Source organism: Mesocricetus auratus, unplaced genomic scaffold (assembly GCF_017639785.1).
Source record: "Mesocricetus auratus isolate SY011 unplaced genomic scaffold, BCM_Maur_2.0 Super-Scaffold_100691, whole genome shotgun sequence".
In the NCBI taxonomy this organism is placed as follows: domain Eukaryota; kingdom Metazoa; phylum Chordata; class Mammalia; order Rodentia; family Cricetidae; genus Mesocricetus; species Mesocricetus auratus.
In genome coordinates this window covers 55,920,984-55,942,829 of record NW_024429267.1, presented here as the reverse complement: position 1 = coordinate 55,942,829, position 21,846 = coordinate 55,920,984, and the positions used below count along the sequence as shown (strand labels likewise).

Below are 21,846 nucleotides of genomic sequence, written 5' to 3'. Positions count from 1 at the left end.
GGTGCCCGGGGGGGGGCGGGAAGCAGCACTGACCTTGGGCTGAAGAACACCTGAAGGGGAATGGAGGCTGGGGGTGAATTGGTGGGTCGGGCCTCCAGCAGCCCACTGCTTGGGAAGACCCCAAAGGCGTTATCCTCGCTGGCTGGTTCCTCCTGTCCTGCACCCAGAAGAGAGGAGGCCACACGTGGGCACAGGCTGCTTCCGATGCTGTGCCCCAGACCGGACCAGACCAGACCAGACCAGACCAGACCAGCCTCTCAGCTGCCGCCTCTGGTCCTTCCAGCTACCAGGGCAGGGCAACCAGGGACTGGATGACTGGTGGACTCAGGTGCCACTGGCCCTAGAGCCAGGGACAGGACCCTGCCGTCTTCCGCAGGGGTCTTGCTGGGTCCCGCCAAGGAGCAGCAGCAGCATGTGAGGGACATACCCATCAGCACTGTCCAGTAGCTCAGGCAGTCGCTGAGGTTCATCAGGGAGATCTCCCGGCTGTGCTTCTGGCTCACAAAGCAGGTCCCGAAGTCCACCCAGCTGGTGGAGAGCTGCAGCGACGGCACGGCCACGACAGCCCGCAGGGGCACCTCCTAGGAGCCCGAGACTCAGTGAGGGATGAGGCGGCCTTGTCCCGCTGGGGTGTTGTTCTGAACTGGGGCACGGGGGAAACCGGCCTCCCCCAGCTACCGACACTTGTGAACAGAGCTGGGTGGCAGGCCGTTAGGCAGCAGGAGGCTGGCACTGCCACCAGAGCCGGAGGGGGAAGGGGAGGGGGAACCCTGCGGGGCCACAGGGACACCTCAGCTTCTCTGCCAGCCGCCCTCCCATGGCCTCCATCACCTTCCTTGTCTGTCCTCCTCCTCCTGTGGGATCCAAGGCACGCTCCCCAGCTCATTAGACCCGGAGCCGAGTGGCCCAAGGCCTCTCAGAGGCCCCTCGAGTCACTCAGGTTACCGCCACGGTCAACCGCTTTTCGGGCCCCAGCTGCTGCCGGGTTCCAGGCTGCAGGGCTGCTCCCTGCCCTGCTTCTGGTCTCCCTGGCATCTCACAGGGTCTACCCGTTAGCTCTGTGTGACCTGCTCACTGGCTCTCAAAGCCCTACGGGAGCGAAGCAGTGTACCTCACACAGCTTCCTCAGCCTCACCGTGCCCCACCAAATGAGTCCAGACCCTAGGTCGCTCTGTGTAGCTTCCATTTTCTCTTGATTAACCAAGAAGCAGGCTTCACCTGCCACCTCCTCCAGGGAGCACCCTGGCTCCTCCCCCCCGCTCTGGTGCCATCCTCCTCCTGTGGGGGTGGGGTGGGGGTCGGGTGGGAGGGGGAAGCTTAGCTCGTGCCTGCACAGTCTGGTTGGTGAAGCACAGATGCAGGTTCTGCGTGAATACCATCTGTTTCTCTCCGTGCTCACTCTGCTGAATGTCCACTCCAGGCAGCATCTGATCAGCTGGGAGCTTCTGGTAGGACAGCAGCTCCAGGGAGAGTGAGAAGGACATGGCCACCTGAGCAGAGGCGGACACAGCGTCACACAGGCCACCGGAGGCAGGTGGCCTGCTGGCCCAGCCAGGTCCTGTTCGGGGGGGGGGGGGCCCAGCTTATAGGGTTTGTGGAGCCCAGAGAGGCCAAGCTGCCCAGCACGTGGCTCCGCAGCGCCCCTGTGTGGAGTACTTGGTCCCCGAGCCCTGCACACGGGCTCAGCACGGAAGCCATCCTTCTTTGTCCTAGGGAGTCTGCTGGAGGGGGCAGAGGAAGGACACTGCCCGTCTCACCTAGGGTGACCTGGGACATGAGGGGTCCGCTAGGGTCTGAAATGGGACATCCATGGCAATTTTCCCTCCCACAGTGCCCCTGGCTGCTGTGGAACGTGAGCGGGCTGAGAACAGAAGGCTGGGGAGGGGCGTGGAACTCAGGCCAGACGGAGCAGGGCTTGGGCTCCGAGCCCTCAAGACACAATCAGCTTGGGGTGTTTGCTACTAGTACTGGTTCCTGGGCCTCAGCCGTGACTTTCCTGTGGAAAGGGGGGCTGAAGGGGTCTGGGCGATTGTACTTGTTTCAGGCATTCTAAAGGCTGGTTTCCCCAGGTCTGGGAACCACTATCTAGGGCCAAGATGAGAAGCTTGGGTAGCACTACCAAGTCAGAGGCCGTCCTGGGGCTCGATTGGTTGGGGGTGGGGTGGGGAGTTAAGAGCTCTGGAGGTTGCTGAGACAAAAGACATTGAGAAGACTCCACGTGGGACAGGGCGTGGTGATGGTGAATTCAGTTTTACAGGCTTGTTTAGATCTAGAGCTTGTGTGTGTGTGTGTGCGTGTGTACGTGTGTGTTGCCTGTAGAGGTGAGGAGGGAGGTGGCGTGCCCCTGCACTGACCAGCATGTTCTCCTGTGGGCGGAGTAACAGCTGCTGGCCTGAGGACGCCATCTCCTCTTCGCACTGGTGACGGTGGTCACAGGCGCTGTTGTCCCAGCCGGCCCCATCTTGAGAGATGAAGAAGGGCCTGAAGGCCAGGATCCGGAAGTGGTGCAGGATTTCCGTGGTGTTGATCAGTTTCAGGTTGCGGGTGATAAGCCGGTCACTCAGCACCTGGGGTCACGGGTGGAGGGGATGAGGGGGTGGGCCCATGGTGCATCCCTTCCTGCTCCTCAGGCCGTGACTCTGGGGAAGGGACTCAGAAGGACCCACAGGCACATGGGAGATTCAAGTCCTTTGGCTGGCTCGGGGTGACAGCATACTCACCCCACGGCAAGGATTTGTCGGGATGAGGTCGCTGGCCTGGCACCGGAACTCCAAGTAGCCACCTTTGTCCAGCTCCACGGTCAGCCTGAAGTGGCAGGCGCTACTCAGGGTGCCAGGATCTGGGTCTCCCGCGTCACCTCCCCGTCCCTGTTGGCTCCTCCTCCCTTCTATGCCTGCCCAGAGACATGAGGTTCCGGTCTCAAGGGGATGAGGGTTGGGGAGGGAGATCCGGTTGACTCACTGTGCAAGCCTCACATAGCCATTCAGATCTAGTCTCAGGGGGCCCACGGCAAAGTCCTGAAGGCGGCGCATCCGACCCGGGATCTCTCTGTCTGTCTGCAGAGCCCAAGCCGTCAGAGATCACTGGTGGTCCCGGGGCTGAGGAGGCAGTGTGCCGCGCAGGGGGGAGGGGGTGGCTGTGGCACCCTCACCCCAGGTGAGAAGGCTCACCTCCTTGTCCAAGCTCATGAAGCCCAGGGCATAGCCCGTGCACCCCACCTTGTGCGGAATATCGAGGTCGAGCACCATGGGCGTGAAGGAGATGTGCATGGTGCTGTTGCCCCCAGCTGGGATGACCTGGTAGGAGCACAGCAGCCTCAGCCCTGGCCTGTGCTCAACCAGGCCAGGGCAGCTCCACCAGAGAGCACCCGCCCTCTGCCCGCCGCCCGCCGCCCGCCGCCCACTCACCACCTGCTTGGGGCTGATGCGGTACACGCTGTTGGAGGGCACCCCCTCGTGCCCCTGCAGGATGACTGAGATGATCTGCTCTTCAGTCCTGGTGCTGCCGCTGCCCTGTGACCAACGAGACCCCGGAGCTCGAGTGGGCTCGAACCGAACCCGGCCGCTTCTCGCATGCCCTGCGCTCCTGCTCACCGACGAGGGGACTGCGTGGCCAGACACGGACTCGGTGGTGGAACTTGGGGACCCCGGGGAGCTGGCCTCGGAGGTCTCGGGGCACAGGAGCTCGTTCCCTGCTTGGTCCAGCAGGGGGAAGAGCGGCCCATAAAATACAAGCAGCTCCAGCAGCCGGTCTTCCTTTTCCTCTGGGACATAGGTCTCCCAGTCTAGGCGGATGTCTGGGGGAGAGCCAAGAGGGAAAAGGAGAGTGGGTGTCTCCTCCCGATCCTCACCTCCGTGTTCCTCGCTATTCGTATAATGCCGCCACTTTGGAACGCAGTTCTTGGGGTGGGTGGGTGGGGGTGAGAAGATGGCTGATTTGGTCAAGTGCTTGAGGTGTGTGCTGGTTAGTTTCTGTCAATGCGTCCCAAACTAGAGGCGCTGGTAGGAAGAGGAGACCTCACTTGAGAAACAGCCTCCAGCAGTTTGGCCTACGCGCGTGTGTCTGAGGGGGCATTTTCTTGTTGATGATTTGTGTGGGAGGCCCAGCAGGGCCCTGGGCAAGCTCACCCCTGGGCAGGTAAGAACACAAGCTGAATAAGCCAAGAGGGCAAGCCTGTAAGCAGCTCTCCTCCTCCGTAGTCTCTGCTTCCGTACCTGTCTCCAGGTTCCTGCCTCGAGTTCCCCTTTTCTTGTCCTCTCAGGAACCCCAATCCCTTGTGTGGCACCTGATCTGTAGCTCACATACTGCTGGATGGAGGACTGAGAGAGGGGGGGCCCTGCAAGTGTCTGTCCCTGGGCACAGTGACCCTGGTGACACAAAGTTAAGCAAGGATGAGTCCCGTCCTCAGGGATGGGAGGCCCTGTCTCTTAAGCCTGGACTTAAGCCACCTCTCTACTTTGAACCTCTGCGTCTGTCTTAAGGGCTACAGGCCGCTTGCACTCCTGGGTCCTGCCTGTGGCTGTCAGCTCCCCAAGGCCGTCTCCTCTCCCCGCGGGACACGCCACCCTGACCGTGGCGAGCAACTCACCGCAGGGACTGGAGTTATACAGACGGAGGACTCTGGTGACCGTGTCTCCCCCGGAGATCTGGGTCCCAAACCTGGGAGGAGAGAGCAGCCTGAGCCAGGACACTCTGTATAGACTGTGTAACCTTGTGGGGCAGGAGACCTGGGTGGGACTGGGGCCCGCTATCTGTCCTTGCCTGGGTGACACCAGGACCCAGGGCTGCAGAACTGAACTGCCACATCACTCAATTGCTGACATTCTGCCTGGGCTCGTCACATGGATCCTAGTGTCATCCCTAGGGGCTGGCACTGCTTTGGATCACTCTCTGTCCATCCACCCGCCCCAAAGCCCTCAGAGACACGCAAATGTCAGCCCTGTCCCCTGAGGCTTCTCTTCTCCAAGATAGCCCTGCCCTAGAGCCTCTTTGTGGGTGACTCAGGTGACCCTAAGTCAGCTGGAGAGCCAGCAGCCAGCATAGACGAGCCAGACGGACAGCCAGAACGCTCTGGGGTGGTCAGAAGGACAGACAGAAGGCTCTGGGGTGGTCAGAAGGACAGACAGAAGGCTCTGGGGTGGTCAGACGGACAGCCAGAAGGCTCTGGGGTGGTCAGACGGACAGCCAGAACGCTCTGGGGTGGTCAGGGTACGGAAGCCTGGGCTGAAGCTGGGTACCTGATGGTAGGTTCCTTCTGGAATGGGGCCACGCTGTAGCATGTGTTCCTCAGGGAACTGATGGGGCAGCCCACCACAGCCATGTACACCGGGATGACAGTTACTGGCAGGCCCCCCACCTGCAAACGCACCAGCTCTTCGTCAGTGAGGGCCTCTGCATACCTTTCAGGCAAAGCTCCCACTTGTCCAACCAGCCCAGGGTCCCCAGAACTCGGTTCCAGTTGAACTCGGCCTCACTCGCTGTCCAGTTCCTGACCCAGACGCCTCCAGCTTGGGCTGCTTCACCCCTGGCTCCTGCCTGTCCTTCCTTCCCTCACAGCCTGCTACCTTCTGCTGACCCAGCCACAGGGCCTCTGGCCTCTTTTGGCCCCTTTGTTCAAATATCTTTTAGTTTGTTGAAGGTTGTGTGTGTGTGCGTGTACACATGCGTGTGTTGTGTGTGTGTATTGTATGAAAGTGTGTGTGCACTACTGTATGTATGTGTGTATGTTTGTTCATGTGCGTTGTGTGTGCATGTGTGTGGTGCGTGTGCATGTGTGTGTGCGTGTGTGTGTATAGGCTGCCTAGAAATCGATCGAATGCAGAGGCCTGGGTAAGGGTGCGTGCTGGACAGCTGTTACTGTCCCCCCTTTACTCCTTGCTGTTCTTCCTGGCGTGCCCTTTCCTGTCCCCCTCATGGTGGTCCCAGCCCTGTGCATCACAGAGATCCAGAAGGTTCTGTTACACATGAGGGCTCTCGGCCTTGACTCCACAGGCTACAGCAGCGTGTACGAGCATCGCATGGCAGCAGCTGTGCTTGGAGAGGCCACGGCCGGCAGAGAGGAGACTAGGAGCTGTGTGCCCACACCCCGCCCTTACCGTGCAAAGGAGGTCATCCCAGTACTCGCCCCACATGTTGGCACAGCCTGTGATGTCAATATTCAGCTGCTGGTAGGCTCCCAGCATGCCCTGGGAGACGTGGGGGAAGAAAGCGGCTCCTTTCCTGTGAGATAACATGTTCTCCATAAAGTCTGGGGAGGACAGGACACAGAGGGTCGGGACCTTGGGCTGAGAGTTAGCAAAGCCTGGCCCTGGTGGGGTCACCGCATGGCCTCTCTAGACTGGCCCTGGCTGGCCCGCCCTTGTACCTCTCATGAGGTCAAGCCCTCCTCTGTGAGCCGCCACCAACCCCCAAACAAAACCAGGTCCTACATACCACGCAGCCATGTTGGGGGGCCTCACTGAGGAGTATACTGAGAGGGAGTGAGTCGCTGTCCCCATTTCCCTCCATGGCCCAAACCTGGCCGTGGCTTGGGCCCAACACTTACCCATCTGCTCTTTCTTGGCCAAGTGCTCTTGGATGCGTGCTGTCTTTAGCAGGGCTGGGGGCAGGTCAGGGCTTCGCAGAGACAGAAAATAGTATCGGAGCAGTCAGCCCTTCCCACCCCCTGAGCTACAGCCTGTGCTAGAATCGTCTGGACAGGTGCTCGGCACGGGGAGGTAGCCTGCTCCCCTGAGGTCCCCTCCTCTCCGCTGTTTTACATTTCCCTTCCCACTGAACCTCTACCGTCCAAAGCAGCCCTAGCTGCAGGCCACCCCTAAAGTGACAGGAAACCCACAGAGCCATCTCTGAGCCACAGATCTGTTATCCCAGAGGCAAACCCAGCTCCGGGTGCCCAGCTCTTGGACGCCCTTTGCCGCAGGCCCCCGCTCTGCCCAGCCGTTCCCTGGTCTGGCACCGGGAGGCACTGACGAGCTGTAGCGGGAAGCTAGCGGTCTAGACAGCGCTTCCTCACCGCAGGGACCTGGCAGCTCAGACCCGTGACCCAGTGTCCGGGACGGCCCTATGTCTAAGTCCTTACCCCGCACCTCCGCCTGTCAACAGCAGCATCTCCCTTGTTTACATCTCTCCTACCTGGTCTCAGAAGCCCTCCACATCCAAGGAGACAAAAGCCTGGCCTCTCCCTCGGGTCACCGTGGCGTCTGCCAGGTGGCCTGTAGGAGCCAGCCCCTCTGTGCATTTCCCCATCTACACCTATCTGCCTCCCCCTCCCCTCCCCAATCAGCCTCTAGCCTTCCAAACAAAAACTCGAACCACTGCGGATAACCCATCTGACCCCACACACCCTGGGAAATGCCCCGAGAAGAGACTGGGACTTACAGGCTGGTCTTTCTGTCCAGAGCCTCCTGGGCGCTTCCAAAGTACTCAAATTTGAGGGTAAAAGGGGTCTGTATCGGGGAACAATTCGTCAGGGTGAGTTGGCGAGTCACACGTGTCCTCAGTGGCACTTTGGAGCCGAAGTCCAAGCGGAGCTCCTCCCGGGGGCCTGAGCATTGCGTACTGGAGGCGGCACCAAACCACGCCACTGTGTTACCTGCCACTCTTGGTCCAGTTCCGAGAGCCCCCCTGGGTGGGGTGGGGGCTAGTCCCAAAACCCAACCTTAATATGGGTTTCCTCCTCATGGAGAGTCAGGCCGGAGGCCCAGCCTCCCTGCCACTCCACGGTGCCAGAGGAGTGTGAGAACAGCAGATTGCCCTCGTGGGGTCAGAGTGGCACGGGCCAGACTGTTGGGCCTCCTAAGGGAAAACTCATAGATGCCCCCTGCCATCTCCTGCCTGCACCACAGTGTGTACAGAAACGCCACACTGGGTGGAATGGAAGGATTGGTTTCTGCAGAGAGAGCGAGGGCCCGTGACAACTTGCTAGCCTTCTCTCAGATGTAGGAGTTCGCTCTGGAGGAATGGGGACCAGTACCATTGTGCGTTGCCAGCCCTCCATGAGGCTTCCCCTACGCTGGATTCACCTTCCATCAGAGTCCTCTGGGGAGATGGTGATAGTCACTTGCAGTCCCAGAGGCTTCCCAGAGATGCCCAGGGCCAGTGGCTCCTCCATGCCAGACACATGACAAGGGAGGGCCAAATCGGTCAGATTTTCCTGCAAGGAGTTGATCCACAGGTTGGTTTCAGGGCCAGGACCTCAGAAGATGAGCCCAGACAGACTTCTACTACCGTGGGTAACAACATGAAAGCCTGGCTTCTCTCTGAGGAAGGGCCTCCAATGGCCTCCAGTGAGCCACCCTGCCAGCCCAGACAAGGCCCTTAGATGCTGACCCTCCCTCTAGGCTTATGGATATATGTGTCAGCCCTACATGTCTGTATATATACACAGGAAGGGACAACGGTTAACCTCTGTTGTCGGCTTGACGGGATTTAAAATCACCATAGGAGTGGGTGTTTGACATGCCTGTGAAGGAGACAGGCTTAGCTGCGGTGGGGAGACCCGTCTTTAATGTGGGCATACCATTCCGTGGGTGAAAACCCTAGACTGAGTATAAGGAAGCGCCAGCATCCATCTCTTTCTGCTTCCTGTTTGCAGTTGCGATGTGACCAGCCACCTCCCACTCTTGTGGGCCTGGCTTCTGTGGTGATGTTTTCTTTGTGCTCTAACAAATAAAGCTCGCCTGAAGATCAGAGCGCAGAGCCAGCTACTAGTTAGCCACAGAGGCCAGGCAGTGGTAGCGCACGCCTTTAATCCCAGCACTCGGGAGGCAGAGGCAGGCGGATCTCTGTGAGTTCGAGGCCAGCCTGGGCTACACGAGACTGATCCAGTCTAAAAGAGAAACAGAGCCAGGTGATGGTGGCTCACACCTTTAATCCTAGCACTAGGGAGGTGGAGACAGGAGTGATATGGCTGGGTGGAGAGAGGAATATAAGGTAGAAGGAGATAGGCGCACATTAGGTTCAGTCTGAGGATTCAGTAGAGGCGAGAACTAGGGAAACTGCTCTGTTTCCCTGATCTTTCAGCATTAACCCTATATCTGATCAGGGTTTTTTTCTTTTATTATTAAAAACAATTAGAATTCCAGCTATAAGCTTCCCCGCCGTGATGCTCTGCGGCCTCTGAGTTAATATATCTTTCCTTCCTTGGCTTGCTTTTGTCACGGCAAGGATATGAAAAGTAACTGATACAGGGGATCATCAAAGCAACTTCCGGAGAGCAGTGCCTGTTCTGCAGTGGGCAGCAGGAAGCTGTTCCACGCTAGGCGTGGGCCTATCTGCCTGTCAGGCTGGCACCTAGGCTTGGCTGTGTAAGCGAGCTCACTGGCCCCATGTCTGCCACTGGGCAGTTGGTAGCTGGGCCTGGAAGTCTCTGAAAGCTGACTTCTGACCTCACATGTGCACTCACTCTTAACACACACTCATGCACACACGCATGCACACACACACATGCACACACACACACACATGCACTCATGCACACATACACACACAATACACAAGTAAGTAAAACATTAAAAAGAAAAATAAAAGGGCTGGAGAGATGGCTCAGTGGTTAAGAGCACTGACTGCTCTTCCAGAGGTCCTGAGTTCAATTCCAAGCACCCACATGGCAGCTCACAACTGTAATTCCAGGTCCAGGGAACCCAACACCCATGGCAAAATACCAATGAGCATAAAATAAAAATAAATAATTTTTTGTTGTTTTTCAAGACAGGGTTTCTCTGTAGATTTGGAGCCTGTCCTGGAACTAGCTTTTGTAGACCAGGCTGGTTGAACTCACAAAGAGATCCTCCTGCCTCTGCCTCCAGAGTACTGGAATTAAAGGTGTGTACCCCCACCATCGGCTAATACATTAAAAAAAAAAAGAAAGGAGGAATAGCCCTTTCTAAGGGTTGGGGATGTTTTTTTTCCCAGAAGATCCACAGAGTTGGTCAGCATCACCTAAATACTGAATTGGTCCTGCTGTGATGGCATCCCTCGGGGATACGCAGGGAGAAGCCCAGCCTCTCCTGGGAGGATACTAGCCACCTGATGGTCTCCCCCAGCAGCACCCAGAACAGTGCCTGCCTTGAGTAATGACTTTACCCTGGGTAAAGTGGACAATTGAGCTGCCTGAGGTCACAGAGACTTGCCTAGAGAAGGGTAGGGCTGGTGGCAATGTGGTCAATGGATCTCAGACCACATCTGAGCCTACTCTAGGCTCTCTGGCCTTGTGGTCTCAGAGAGTAGGTCCAGAATGAAAGAGATCCCTAAGCACAAACCCATTAAATCTCGTGCCCAGTCATAAGGAGCAGGGTCTGTTAGCCCTCCCTGGAAGCATCGGTTCCATGAAGCACTCCCAAACAGCCTTACTCACCCCTGTGTTGGCTGTAAAATCCAAGTTGAGCTGGCGTTCCTCACTGGGGCCCAGTAGGCCACGTCTGGGAGAGATTGTCACTGTGCACAAGTCTGCATGGGCCCCCAGGAGCTGGAAGACACAGGATGGAGTTACTGTCTTATGAGGCTACCAGACGCACCTGGTTTACACAGAGTGCTAACACAGCAAACCCGACAGGGTTGGGCGTGTCAGGAATGAACCACAGAGCCTTCTCTCCTCCCCAGGCACGGTGGGCCTCACCACCCACCGAGGAGTTGCCTGGATAAACCGTGCAACCCACTCTAGTGGGCAGCAGAAGGCAGCGGGTTTTTAGATTTCTCTCAGAGCAAGCTCCACTGTCCACCACAGGGGCATTGCTGTGACTAGGTTCCAAAGAGCTGTGCAGACCAGCAATGGGCTGTGCTGCCTGGGAGGTCCCAGCTGTGCTCACCAGGAACTCCTTCTTGGGCAGGGAACTAGAATTTCCTAAAGACGGAGCCAGGAGAGGTCAGGCAAGATGAGCTGCTCCTTAAGGAGCCATGCCTTTCTGAGAACTGAGGGTGGGACCGTGGCCTTCGGGAGGAAGGCTTAACATTTATTTGGAGGGTGGTCGTTCAGGGTCGTTCAGATTGCTGCTAGTCAGGCTCAATCGATCACCTTGCCCCAGTGGAACCGGGTGGGCAGGAGTGTGCCATTGACCAGCACAACGGTTGACTTTGTGGGCACACCCAGGTACAGGTTTCTGAACTCCACGTGGCTGCTCTGCAGGTATACGTAAGGCTGCTGTACCTCAGCATACACAGGAAGGTAGCTGCAACACAGGAAATCAGAAAAGGAAAAAATAAACCTCCCCAGTTTACAAATGGCATGAGGACATTTGGGGAAAGCCCCGAGGAATCTATTAATACAATAATAATAAAAACAAACAAACAAAAGACAAAACAAACAAACAAAAAACCCACCTAGGGGTAGCACATTTATAATTACAGAACCCAGGAGGCAGAGACAAGGGCATCACTGTGGGTTTCAGTCCAGCCTGGTCTACAGAGCAAGTTTCAGGCAAGCCAGGGCTGCAGTGAGACCCTGCCTCAAGAAACCCAAAACAACAAACAAAACTCCTAAAAAGCAAGTTTGGCAAAGCTGCAGCCAAAACGCAGGCTCATTGTTCAGAACACAACCATATTCTTATTCTTCAACAATGATCACATAGGAACAAACTGCTTAAGTCTTAAATCACTCGAGATATCTGAGAAATTTTAAAGAGAACACTCTGGGTTTATTTCAGGATGGTCACCAAGTGAAAAGAACGTTCTTGTCTTTCCCACAGGAATCTAGGCTCTCCTGTCCTAATTAACTTTAACTGCCAATCTGGCATAGCCTTGTCACCTGAGAATGTACACTCAGCTGAGGGGTTGTCCAGATTGGCCTGTGGGTGTGTCTGTGGGAGACTGTCTGGATTGTAACTGAAGCGGGAAGGCTCAGCCCACTGCGGGCAGCGCCATTCCCTGGGCAGGTGATTCTGGGCTGTGTAACAAAGTGAGCTGAGCGTGAGCCTGTGAGGGAGCCAGCCAGCAGCGCTCCACGGTTTCTGCTCCCACTTCCTGCCCCGACTCCCCTCATTGAAGCACCTTGACCTGGAAGTGTAAGACAAATCTTTTCTTTCGCTAAGTTGCTTTGGGTCAGAGTATTTTGTTGTTGTTGTTGTTGACTTTTAGAGACAGGGTTTCTCTGTGTAGACCTGGCTGTCCTGGAACTCACTCTGTAGGCCAGGCTGGCCTTGAACTCAGAAATCTGCCCGCCTCTGCCTCCCAAGTGCTGGGATTAAAGTTGTGTGTCAGCACTGCCCGGCTGGTCAGAGGAGTTTATCACAACAAAAAGTAAACGATGCCAGCTCCCAAAAGCTTTGAGTCTTATCCCAGCTGACATTGAGGATTTAATGAAGCTGTTGAGTGTCCCTTCTGGCTCCAACCATTGCTGCTTTGGGGAAACCAGCCTGTTTTCTACCTGTGACCTCTCCCTGGGTTTGGGCTGGTACATTCTTGATTCTCTGATGGACACAAAGAGAGTTGCTTTTCATTTGTTCATTTTTTTTTCTTGTCGTGAGGTAGGAGCTTGATGGACAAGTGTGTTACGTGTCTTGATGGCCCACGCCATTTTGTAGTGAGAGTAACAACATTATGGTGAGCTAATGTAGTGATCAAACGATATTATCTTAGAGAGCACACACGGGCCTGTCAATCATCTGAGAGGCCTTAAAAGCAAGAGCCTGGGGTTGCCACAGTTAGGTGAGTTGCTTGAGTCCTTGCAAGAAGTTATATATACATGCACACATAATATTACATATAGCTTATATATCATATTACTAAGTATAACACATATAATATAATACATAGTCTTGTTTTGTATCTTGGGCAGTGCTTAAATTTGCAATATTCCTATTTCAGATGTTTGAATGGTTGTCTGGCTGTAACAAAGTCTCCTGTGTATGTGGGGGCGGGGTGTCAGAGGTCAATGTCAATGTTAGGTGTCTTGAGTTGCTGTCCACTTTGCTTTCAAGACAGGGTCCAGCTAGGCTGGCCAGCCAGTGAGTCCTGGAGCTGCCTGCCTCGGCCTCTCCAACACTGAGACTGCCGACACACGCTGCCATTACTGGGAGACTTCAGGGTCACTCTGGCAGATTCCAGGGACTTCCCGCTGCTGCACTAGTTTCTACATTGCGCCCAAATGTCCCGCAATTCCAGTCTCTTTCACTCCGTTCCTCCCACCTTCAGCCTGATCTTCCTGCTCCCCTTCCCAGGGAGACCCGTGTGTGCGTGCGTGTGTGTGTGTGTGTGTGTGTGTGTGTGCGTGCTTGTGTGTGCACGTGCGAGCATGCATGTGTGTGTGTGTCCCCTTTGAGCCTTCCTTGTCACTTAGCCTCTTTGGGTCTGCGGTTTGTAGCATGGTTATTCTTCACTTAACAACTAGTATCCACTTATGAGAGAGCACATGCCGTGTTTATCTTTCTGGGTCTGGGTCACCCACTCAGGGTGATATTTTTGTAGCATAATGGGAGGTAGACAGCTCAAAATGGTCACCTTCTGATAACAAGGCAGTGGGACTGCGATATCAACCCAACCAGAAAACAGACCTGCAATCGACCCTGCCTGCGAGACATGCAGGGGCAAAGGCGACCAATCAGTGACTGGTCCCATCTGAGGCCCGCGTCATGAGAGGAAGCCAATGACTGACATTTCCTGGCTGGCCAAGAATTAGAGGCAGGGCAGCCCTGAGACCCAAGATAAAACCAAACAGGACTGGCATAAATAAATAAATGGCAATAAATGATTCCTAATAGTTTCCTGCTAAGCCCAGCGTTGGTGGTGCACGCCTTTAATCCCAGCACTCGGGAGGCAGAGGCAGGCGGATCTCTGTGAGTTCGAGGCCAGCCTGGTCTACCGAGCGAGTTCCAGGACAGCCTCCAAAACAATACAGAGAAACCCTGTCTCGAAAACCCCCTCCCCCCAAAAAAAACCAAAAAAAAAAAAAACCCACCATTGCACATGAAATAAAAATAAATAAGTAGTTAAAAAAATTCTCAAGAGAACCTGGCTGCAGAATGGTTGAAAGTAGTGTATCTAATTAGAGACTTGCATGTTAGAGATATAATGATTTCATACAAACTCAGGAATGTAAATGAGACTACTTCTTCTTGTTTATTTGTGTGTTTGTTTTTGCTTTCTGAGACAACCCTGGCTGTCCTGGAGCTCACGCTGTAGACCAGGCTGGCCTTGAACTCACAGATCCGAGAACTCAGAGATCTGCCTGCCTCTGCCTCCCCAGTGCAAGGATCAAAGGTGTGAGCCACCACCACCAGCTGGCTGAGAATCTGATTTCTTAATTCTTTTAGCATGCATGAATAACTCATAACAATGGATTCATTGTAGCATTTTCATACATACATCTGTGTCTTAATTACCCACCCATTGACTCCCTTGCCCTCCTCTCACTAATTACCTCCCTCTTCCCATCTACTCTCCCTTCTACTGTCTTGTGGGGTTTTTTGTTGTTGTTGCTGCTGTTGTTGTTTTGGTGGGGAGAGCTGGTGGCTGTGCTGGTGGTTTTATGTCAGCTTGACACATGCTATGGTTATCTGAGAGGAGGGAGCTTCAACTGAGGACTGCCTCCACTAAGAAGAGCTGCAGGCTGGTCTGTAGAGCATTTTCTTAATTATTGATTGATGGGGGGAGAGGCCACCCATGAGCTAGTATCCTGTGTTCTGTAAGAAAGCTGTGTGTGGTGATACGTTGTTTATGATCTAATAAAAGCACTGAAGATCAGAAAGTGAAGCCAGCCACACTAGTCAGCCATAGAAGCTGAGTAGTGTTGGCACACCCCTTCAATTCCAGGAACAGAGGCAGATGGATCTCTGTGAGTTCAAGAGAGTGAATCAGTTTAAAAGAGAAACAGGCTGGGCGTTGGTGGTGCACGCCTTTAATCCCAGCACTTGGGAGGCAGAGGCAGGTGGATCTCTGTGAGTTTGAGGCCAGCCTGGTCTACAAAGCGAGTTCCAGGACAGCCTCCAAAACAATACAGAGAAACCCTGTCTCAAAAAACCAATAAAATAAAATAAAAGAGAAACAGAGTTCATGCCTTTAATCCCAGCACTCGGGAGGCAGAGTTCCAGGACAGCCTCCAAAGCCACAGAGAAATCCTGTCTCTTAAAACCAAACCAAACCAAACCAAAACAAAAACCCTAAGAAACGATAAATATTTTTTAAACAAAATATTCTGTATCAGGCCCTGGCATTGCTATCCCAATACTTGAGAGGTGGAGGCAGGAGGATCAGAAATGTAAGGTCCCTCAGCTGTATAGTGAGTCCAAGGCTAGCCTACACGATACAGGGAGTCCAAGGTCAACCTTGGCTATATAGTGAGTTCAAGGCCAGCCTTGGCTACATGATACTGTCTCAAAAAATCAGAAAAGAAGGGATGGGGTGGGAAACCAGGTATTTTGCTTTAGAAGAATTTGGGAAGATCTAGGGAGAGTAAAAGGACACGGGATTGTGTTTGCGTTGAGGTACGCAATGAGTTTGAGGAGGTGGCAAAACTTTTCTTTACGTAATGAGAAAACTTCTGCAAAAGTGAGACAGAAGGGAGGGGGAGGGAGGAGGGAAGGGGGAAGGGAAGGGGGGAGAGCGGGGAGGGCCCTGCTGCCCTCCAAGCCTCTGGTGTGTCCTACCAGACTATAAGGGCATTAGCACTTTTAACGCAGATTGCGTCCAGTCTCTTGCCCACGAGTGTGGGCATTTCCTGTTTTCCATCCTTACACTTCCTCTTGCTGGGAAACAAGCCCGAGGAAGCCATGAGACAGCACCAGCTGCCCTGGAGTTGGAGTTGCAGGCGGTTGCCAGACGCCTGACCTGGGTGCTGGCAATCAATCGCCCCCTTGGCCATCTGGGAGAACAGCAGGCACCCTCAACCACCGGCTGGGCCAACCCGCCAGCCCCCTGCGCTGTAGTTTAAACTCAGAAATATGGTCTAGATAAATACAGAGTTGCGCACACTGTCAACGAGAGGTAAAAAACAAGACAAAACAAAACAAAACAAAAAAACCCGAGATCCGCCATCACCCTCCCATGCCTCCGTACCTCCAGGCCCCGTTTTCCACCTCTAGCTCCAGTACCGTCTGCAGACTCTGGCAGTGCGAGGTCTCCAAGGTGACGGTCACTTTGCACTCCCCCAGGGGGTGAAGCTGGCCGCTCGAAGGCTCTATGTCGAAGGGGGACACCTGAGGCCAACCCAGGAGACACAGTGGGGAGTGAGGCCGGGAAGCCGGGTGCGGACCGGGATCACCCCCGAGTCGCCCCCGGATCTCCCGGGCACAGATATCCCGGGCACGGATCTCCCGGGCACAAAACCAAGGAGAGGACGGGCAGGCACGGGGGCCACAGCTGGTAAGGACAGCAGGGGCAAGAGCCCAGCGACTGGGTGTTCAGGTAAAGGGATATGCAAGACGGGGGTGGGGGTGGGGGTGGGGGTCGGGGTGGGGTGGGGTGGGGGTGGGGGTCGGGGTGGGGTGGGGTGGGGGGCTCCCTCACTCCTGGCACAGAGCTAAGAGGAGGGAGGCGAGAGGTGCCTGGGGTGGAAGGAGGGAGGGGAAGACCAAGGAGGAGAGCTGGAGTGTCCTGGGCGGGCCCAGGTCCGTCTCTGACAGTCTGAGCTGAGGCTCCCCATCAGGTCACCCCGCTGGGGGCGGGCAAAGGCTGCAGACACACAGTATGCTCCCCCCTCGTCCCCGTCCTGGTTTTTCCCCCACTCCTCACCCTCCCACACGCAGGATTGACTCACCTGTCAGCGAACCCACCCCTCCACGTGCGTGCACACAGCAGGAGAGCAGACACTAAAGACAGTGTCTGCTTCTGGGAAGGGGCCTCCACCCCTACTTGCCCTGCCCCTGAGGAGAGGGGCACTTGTGGGACTAAGAGACCTTGGGTTCCGGGTGGGTCGCACTGGTTAGTGGGATGTCACTGGAAAGCCACACCTGAAAGGGCATTAGCTTTCCCTTCAGGGAGACCAGGACATTGATTGTGAAGGTCACAACTGCTTACAGGTGCCACATGACCTGAATGGGCCCTATCCCAGCCTCATAGGAGGATGACCTTGAACCTCTGACCCCTCTGGCTCAGAGTTCTGGAGGTGCACTGCACCCAGTTGTGTGCAGTGCTGGGGACTGAATGCAGGGCAGCTAACGGCTCACATCTGCAGAAATTGAATTTTGTTTGCAGTGCCTCAGGTTTGAGACACTAGCGGCTGCCACCTGGTGGTAGGTGCTTAGATTGCAGCCGCATTTCCCGGGTGAGCCGCAGGAGGGAATGTGGCCTCGGCCATCGGCAGGCACCCTTCTGGCTGCGTTGCCTGTTTCCTTCTGGACTCGGGCTGCTTCCAAGAAGGAGAACCGCCACGTAGCCCTCTTCTGCACCCAGTGGTCGAAAAGGCAAACAGGAATCGCCGGCGAAATCTGGGCTGAGGGATGAATTCCACCCCGAAGACTGCAGCCTCAGAACCAGGGGTGAGTGTCCCACGGGGAGGCCACCCCTAGGGAGCCTGCAGCGCGCAACTCACATCCTCGTTTCTCTCTGCCAGGCATACTGGGCTCTCCTTCAAACGCCACACGGCGGAGAGCTGGCTGACATTGCGGATGTGGATGGCACGTGAAGGCTTGTGGCCCAGGCGCAGCAGACCGAACTGAAGGTGGGGGACGTCGATGACCAGGGCAGGTCCCTGAAACACCGGAGGGGCCCGTCACCGCCCGCCCGCCCGCCAGCCCGCCTGTCCGCCCGCCAGCCCGCCTGCCGGGGAAGGGCTGAGACCTGTTTGACCCTCCTGCCCCCACCCCAACCTCTCCGGGCATCGCAGCTGCCCAGTTCCCGCTGCCCGCAGCACCTTGAAGGCGGCTTCGATGTGAAGCACCACCGGGCAGGGCGAATCTTTGATTTCACACTGCAGGTCCTGGCTGGTTGGCCCGGGGACCCCACCAGTTAGGTTTAACTCGAAATCTTCGACCTCATTCGGCTCTGGAGAAGAGGAGGAGGACACTGAGGTGGAGATCGGAGGCAGGCACAGCTTCCTTCCAGGCCCAGGCCGGGGATCTGGCCGCAGGACAGCCAGGGTCCTGCGTGGGTCCCCTGCATCCAGCCCCGGGCCGGCCACACCCTTCTCCGGGTGAACTACCTATGATGCCCGTGCAGGGCTCCACTTCGATGATGTGGCACTGGCTCATCTTGCTCCAGAGGTATCTGATGGGCGACTTGCTGTTATTCCACATCTGAAAGACATGCGCCAGTCCACGCTGCCCGGGGGCTGCCCTTCCAAGAAGGACGGTGGGGACTGCCGGCTCCCGAGGGGTCCCTCTGACGCTCTGCTAGCTGCTCTGAACGCCTGAAGCTCCAGGCTTCTCTGCCCAAGAGGCACCTTTGCTCCATGCCGTGGAGGTGCCGGCGCCACCACATTCCTGCTGAAGACCCCGGAATGCGTGTCCCACAGCCCTGACTTGAGAAGATTCCGGACGCTGGTATTAAGTCAGACCTGTCTTGTCGTGGCCTGTTGAGGTCTGTCTTCACCACGCCTACACCTAAGCACAGCATCACCTGGGCCAGACGGAGCCGGGGAGGGGATTCCTTACCTTAAAATCTTTCTTCACAGTGATGCCAATGTAACTCTCGCCAGGGATGATGAGGGCGTAGGGCTCTAAAAGGACCTGGAAGGGCTCCGCCACGCCTTTCACCTCTATTTCCAGGACGATCACGTCGTCCACCGAGTAGCAGTAGTCCTCCAGGTTCTCCAACCCTGAGCTGAACGCAAACCCACTGTGAGCTAGGGGCTGACACACCCCAGGGGCGTGTCCCTGCCTCTACCCCTCTTGTTTGGTCTTGTGGACACAGAGCGGTCCCTTACCCTCAGCCCCCAACCCCACCATCATATATATGACAAATGCCTACACCATGACAGTGCAAAGTGACCATGGCAGACTAGCCTAAAGCCTGGGGCATGGACCTGCAGCCTCCAGGAACAGCGTGCAGCCTCCAGGCGGGGACCTGAGCACCTGGTCCCTGGAGAGCCACCTCTAGCAAGTGCATCATGCAAACCTTCCCACGGTCCTCGACGGCACCCGGGGGTACCAGCTAGGCCACCCAGAGGTAGCAGGGAGACCCCCTCCCACCCAGGCTCACCTACTCACCTCAAGGGCTCAGGGACAGCTTCCAGAACCATTTGCAGCACACTGTGGAAACACTTGAGCTGCAGGAGGAACACAGTATGATAACCAGACTTGCCTTCCTGCCAGGCGGCCTGCCTGCAGGGAGCTAGGGGGCAGGGCAGGGATTCCTCTTTCCTGAGGTGCCTGGGGGTTCTGAAAGGTGCACTGCTTCCCACTGTCCCCCCCTCAACTCTCGGGAGGCTGGGACCCCTGCCAGGGCAGGAACTACTGGTCAGCAAAGACAGCCCCAGTCCCCAAGTCTGACAGTGCCTGGGATTAGCATCCTTGGTGGTTTAAGGCCCCAGACCCTCCTAGGTACAAGCAGCCATACGCAACCCAGTCTCGGATCCTCAAAAGCAAAATCCCTGGCCCAGTCCTGTGCCATAAGGGCACTTGCTCTGGAGCCCGTGCCTTGCTTGCAGGGACTGCAGGGGTGGGGGAGTGGAGTTGGGTATGTGCTTTGAACTGTGAGCATCACCAGGACTGAGGGACACACACAGGGCTGGGCTGCAGGAGGGGCATCTGGGGACAGAACCCGGAAACGAGCTGCTGAGTCCCACGACCCAGATTCCAACTCTACCCTGAGCTACACGCTGCGCTCGGCGGTGTGGTGCCCGGTGTGGCGCCCGGGCGCCTCATCTGGCCCAGCTGTGCTTTCCAGCACTTTCAGGGACATAGGCGGGGGCTGGGGGGAGGAGAGGGCACCCGCGCGCACACACACAAAGCTAGCGACCCTGGCCGGCCGTGGCCAGTGGGAGGACCTCGTAGGGAGAGAAGCTCAGGATGAACTCGTGGTCTGAGTGAGCCTCAAGGATGCCCTTCTCAGGAATGATGGAGAAGGCCGCCTCCCTGTCGGGGTGGCACTTGATGCTGTCTGCGCTGTGCATCTCTCCCGGCATTAGAGGCTGCAGGTTGGGCTTCATGATTTGCCAGTGGAAGGCCAGATCCACGTGCCTGTGGGAACAGCAGCTACCGTGGGCGGCGGACCCAAGGTGTGCGTCTCAGCTCTCCAGGCCCCCACCCGACGGTTGGTCTGCTCCATTCTAGACCAAAGCGGGTGGGGCTTCAAGCTTTTCCCTTGGGTAAGGGCGGCGGCGGGGGGGGGGGTGGTCCAAAGTGGAGGAGGCCGTGTGAGAGCCCCCACCTCAGCAGCTGGAGACTGAAGCCACAGTGAATCGGGGGACGCGGGCAACGCAAGATGCCACGCTCTAACCGTCACGCTAGAGGAGTCCGGGCGTCCCTGAAAAACCCTCTAAGGCGTCCTGTACCGCATGAGCGTTTCCGGTTTTCCCCGCGTGTGCCACCCCCTCACCTTCTGCCTCTAGCCATGGCCTCCTGGGATGAGGGCTGTATTCAGGGAGGCGTGTCCACTGGCTATGGGCAAGCACAGTGCCAGATCAATGGTGCCATGGTGGACAGGGCTCAAGGCACGCTGGGTGGTGGGATGGCGGGGCGATGTCAGGTCAGTCCCTCCTGTCTGTGTCTCAGGGCATCCCTGACTGAGAGGCTCACTGAGGTCAGGCTGACAGAATGAATGCGATTGTTCAAGGGTTGGCCAAGGAGGGGCCTGGCAGTGAGGGAGGGCTGAGCAGAAAGACCCTGCCTGGGATCTGAATGGCTTCCGTGGCACGGACACAGAATGCACGGACACAGAATGGCCTCTCTGGAAAACTGTTCCTACATCCCCACCACGAAAAGGAAATAGGGGAATACGGGAAATGGACTAATGGGGAGGGGCTCCTACTAGGTAGAGGGAGGAAGGTCAGTGCAGAAGGAGGAGGAGGGCCACGGGACAGATACACCAACGCTGTTTGATAAAGCCTCAAGGAATCACCTCTATTTACCTAAAAGTAAATACAATACACATAAGTGTATGCACACACACACGTACAAACATACCTACACATAAACACACACAAACTCACACACACAAACACACATACAAATATAAACACATACAAACATACATACAAATATAAACACATACAAACATACATACACATAAACACACACAAACGCACACAAACACATATACACACATACACATAAACACACACCATATTTATGTCTACAAGGAAGTTAATCTACTTGGGCCGACAGTGCCCTCCACCAGACTCATAGACTAACAACCCAGTACCAGGCACAAGAAGCCTCCTTTCAGATGTTTGGTCAGGGAAATTCAAGTGACCCCCTAAACAATATAGAGCATCGAGGCTGCCCTTGGTCACCTCTCAAGGGTGAGGTGGGCCCCTATTGCTGGAGACACTGCACACTTGGGGCACAGGGCTGATGACCTGAGCTGAGCCTGACCTGGAAGCATCTTCCCTATAGTCTAGCTTCACAGTTCCAGAAAATACTGTGCAGGCTGCCGAGAGAGGGACGCAATTAGACTTTCTTCCCCCATTGCGACACTGACAAACCACAATTACCAAGAGGACAAGATATTCACAGAGGGGAAGGGAGTTGAAGGGACACCAGCCTACACAAGCAGGGGGCCCTAGCAGGCCTTTCCCTTCTCCTCCCTTGCTAAAAAAAAACAGTTAGATTACATTCCCAAAGCTGCCACCAAGGTCTATTCTCTTACTTGACTTCTTCCTCCCGAGGCTGACTTCCAAGGTCCAGCTATCAAAACATTAAAGTCCAGCAATCAAAATATCCCCTTTGGCTCACCCAATTAAATGGTTTCCTTTATAGGAGTTGCCATGGTCATGGTGTCTCTCCACAACTAAGACACATGGGGTTCCCCTTTTTCTTA

At 55.9% G+C, this 21,846-nt stretch overlaps 1 protein-coding gene across 1 annotated transcript in view; it reads right to left on the bottom strand.

The window, feature by feature from the left end:
* Positions 1–21,846, bottom strand: part of Dlec1 (DLEC1 cilia and flagella associated protein) — a 40,669-nt gene that overhangs the window by 642 nt on the left and 18,181 nt on the right. The window contains exons 13-36 of the mRNA XM_040739764.1: positions 19,853–20,045; positions 19,074–19,132; positions 18,519–18,687; positions 18,068–18,161; positions 17,780–17,910; positions 17,459–17,617; positions 15,985–16,124; positions 11,012–11,165; positions 10,355–10,465; positions 8,022–8,152; positions 7,378–7,557; positions 6,545–6,615; positions 6,096–6,247; positions 5,238–5,356; positions 4,589–4,659; positions 3,594–3,796; positions 3,408–3,512; positions 3,171–3,296; positions 2,962–3,056; positions 2,721–2,805; positions 2,355–2,567; positions 1,329–1,490; positions 428–581; positions 34–157 (exon numbers count right to left, since the gene is read on the bottom strand). Coding sequence (XP_040595698.1) covers positions 34–157; positions 428–581; positions 1,329–1,490; positions 2,355–2,567; positions 2,721–2,805; positions 2,962–3,056; positions 3,171–3,296; positions 3,408–3,512; positions 3,594–3,796; positions 4,589–4,659; positions 5,238–5,356; positions 6,096–6,247; positions 6,545–6,615; positions 7,378–7,557; positions 8,022–8,152; positions 10,355–10,465; positions 11,012–11,165; positions 15,985–16,124; positions 17,459–17,617; positions 17,780–17,910; positions 18,068–18,161; positions 18,519–18,687; positions 19,074–19,132; positions 19,853–20,045 — 3,201 coding nt within the window. The remainder of the gene's footprint in view (positions 1–33; positions 158–427; positions 582–1,328; positions 1,491–2,354; positions 2,568–2,720; positions 2,806–2,961; positions 3,057–3,170; positions 3,297–3,407; positions 3,513–3,593; positions 3,797–4,588; positions 4,660–5,237; positions 5,357–6,095; positions 6,248–6,544; positions 6,616–7,377; positions 7,558–8,021; positions 8,153–10,354; positions 10,466–11,011; positions 11,166–15,984; positions 16,125–17,458; positions 17,618–17,779; positions 17,911–18,067; positions 18,162–18,518; positions 18,688–19,073; positions 19,133–19,852; positions 20,046–21,846) is intronic.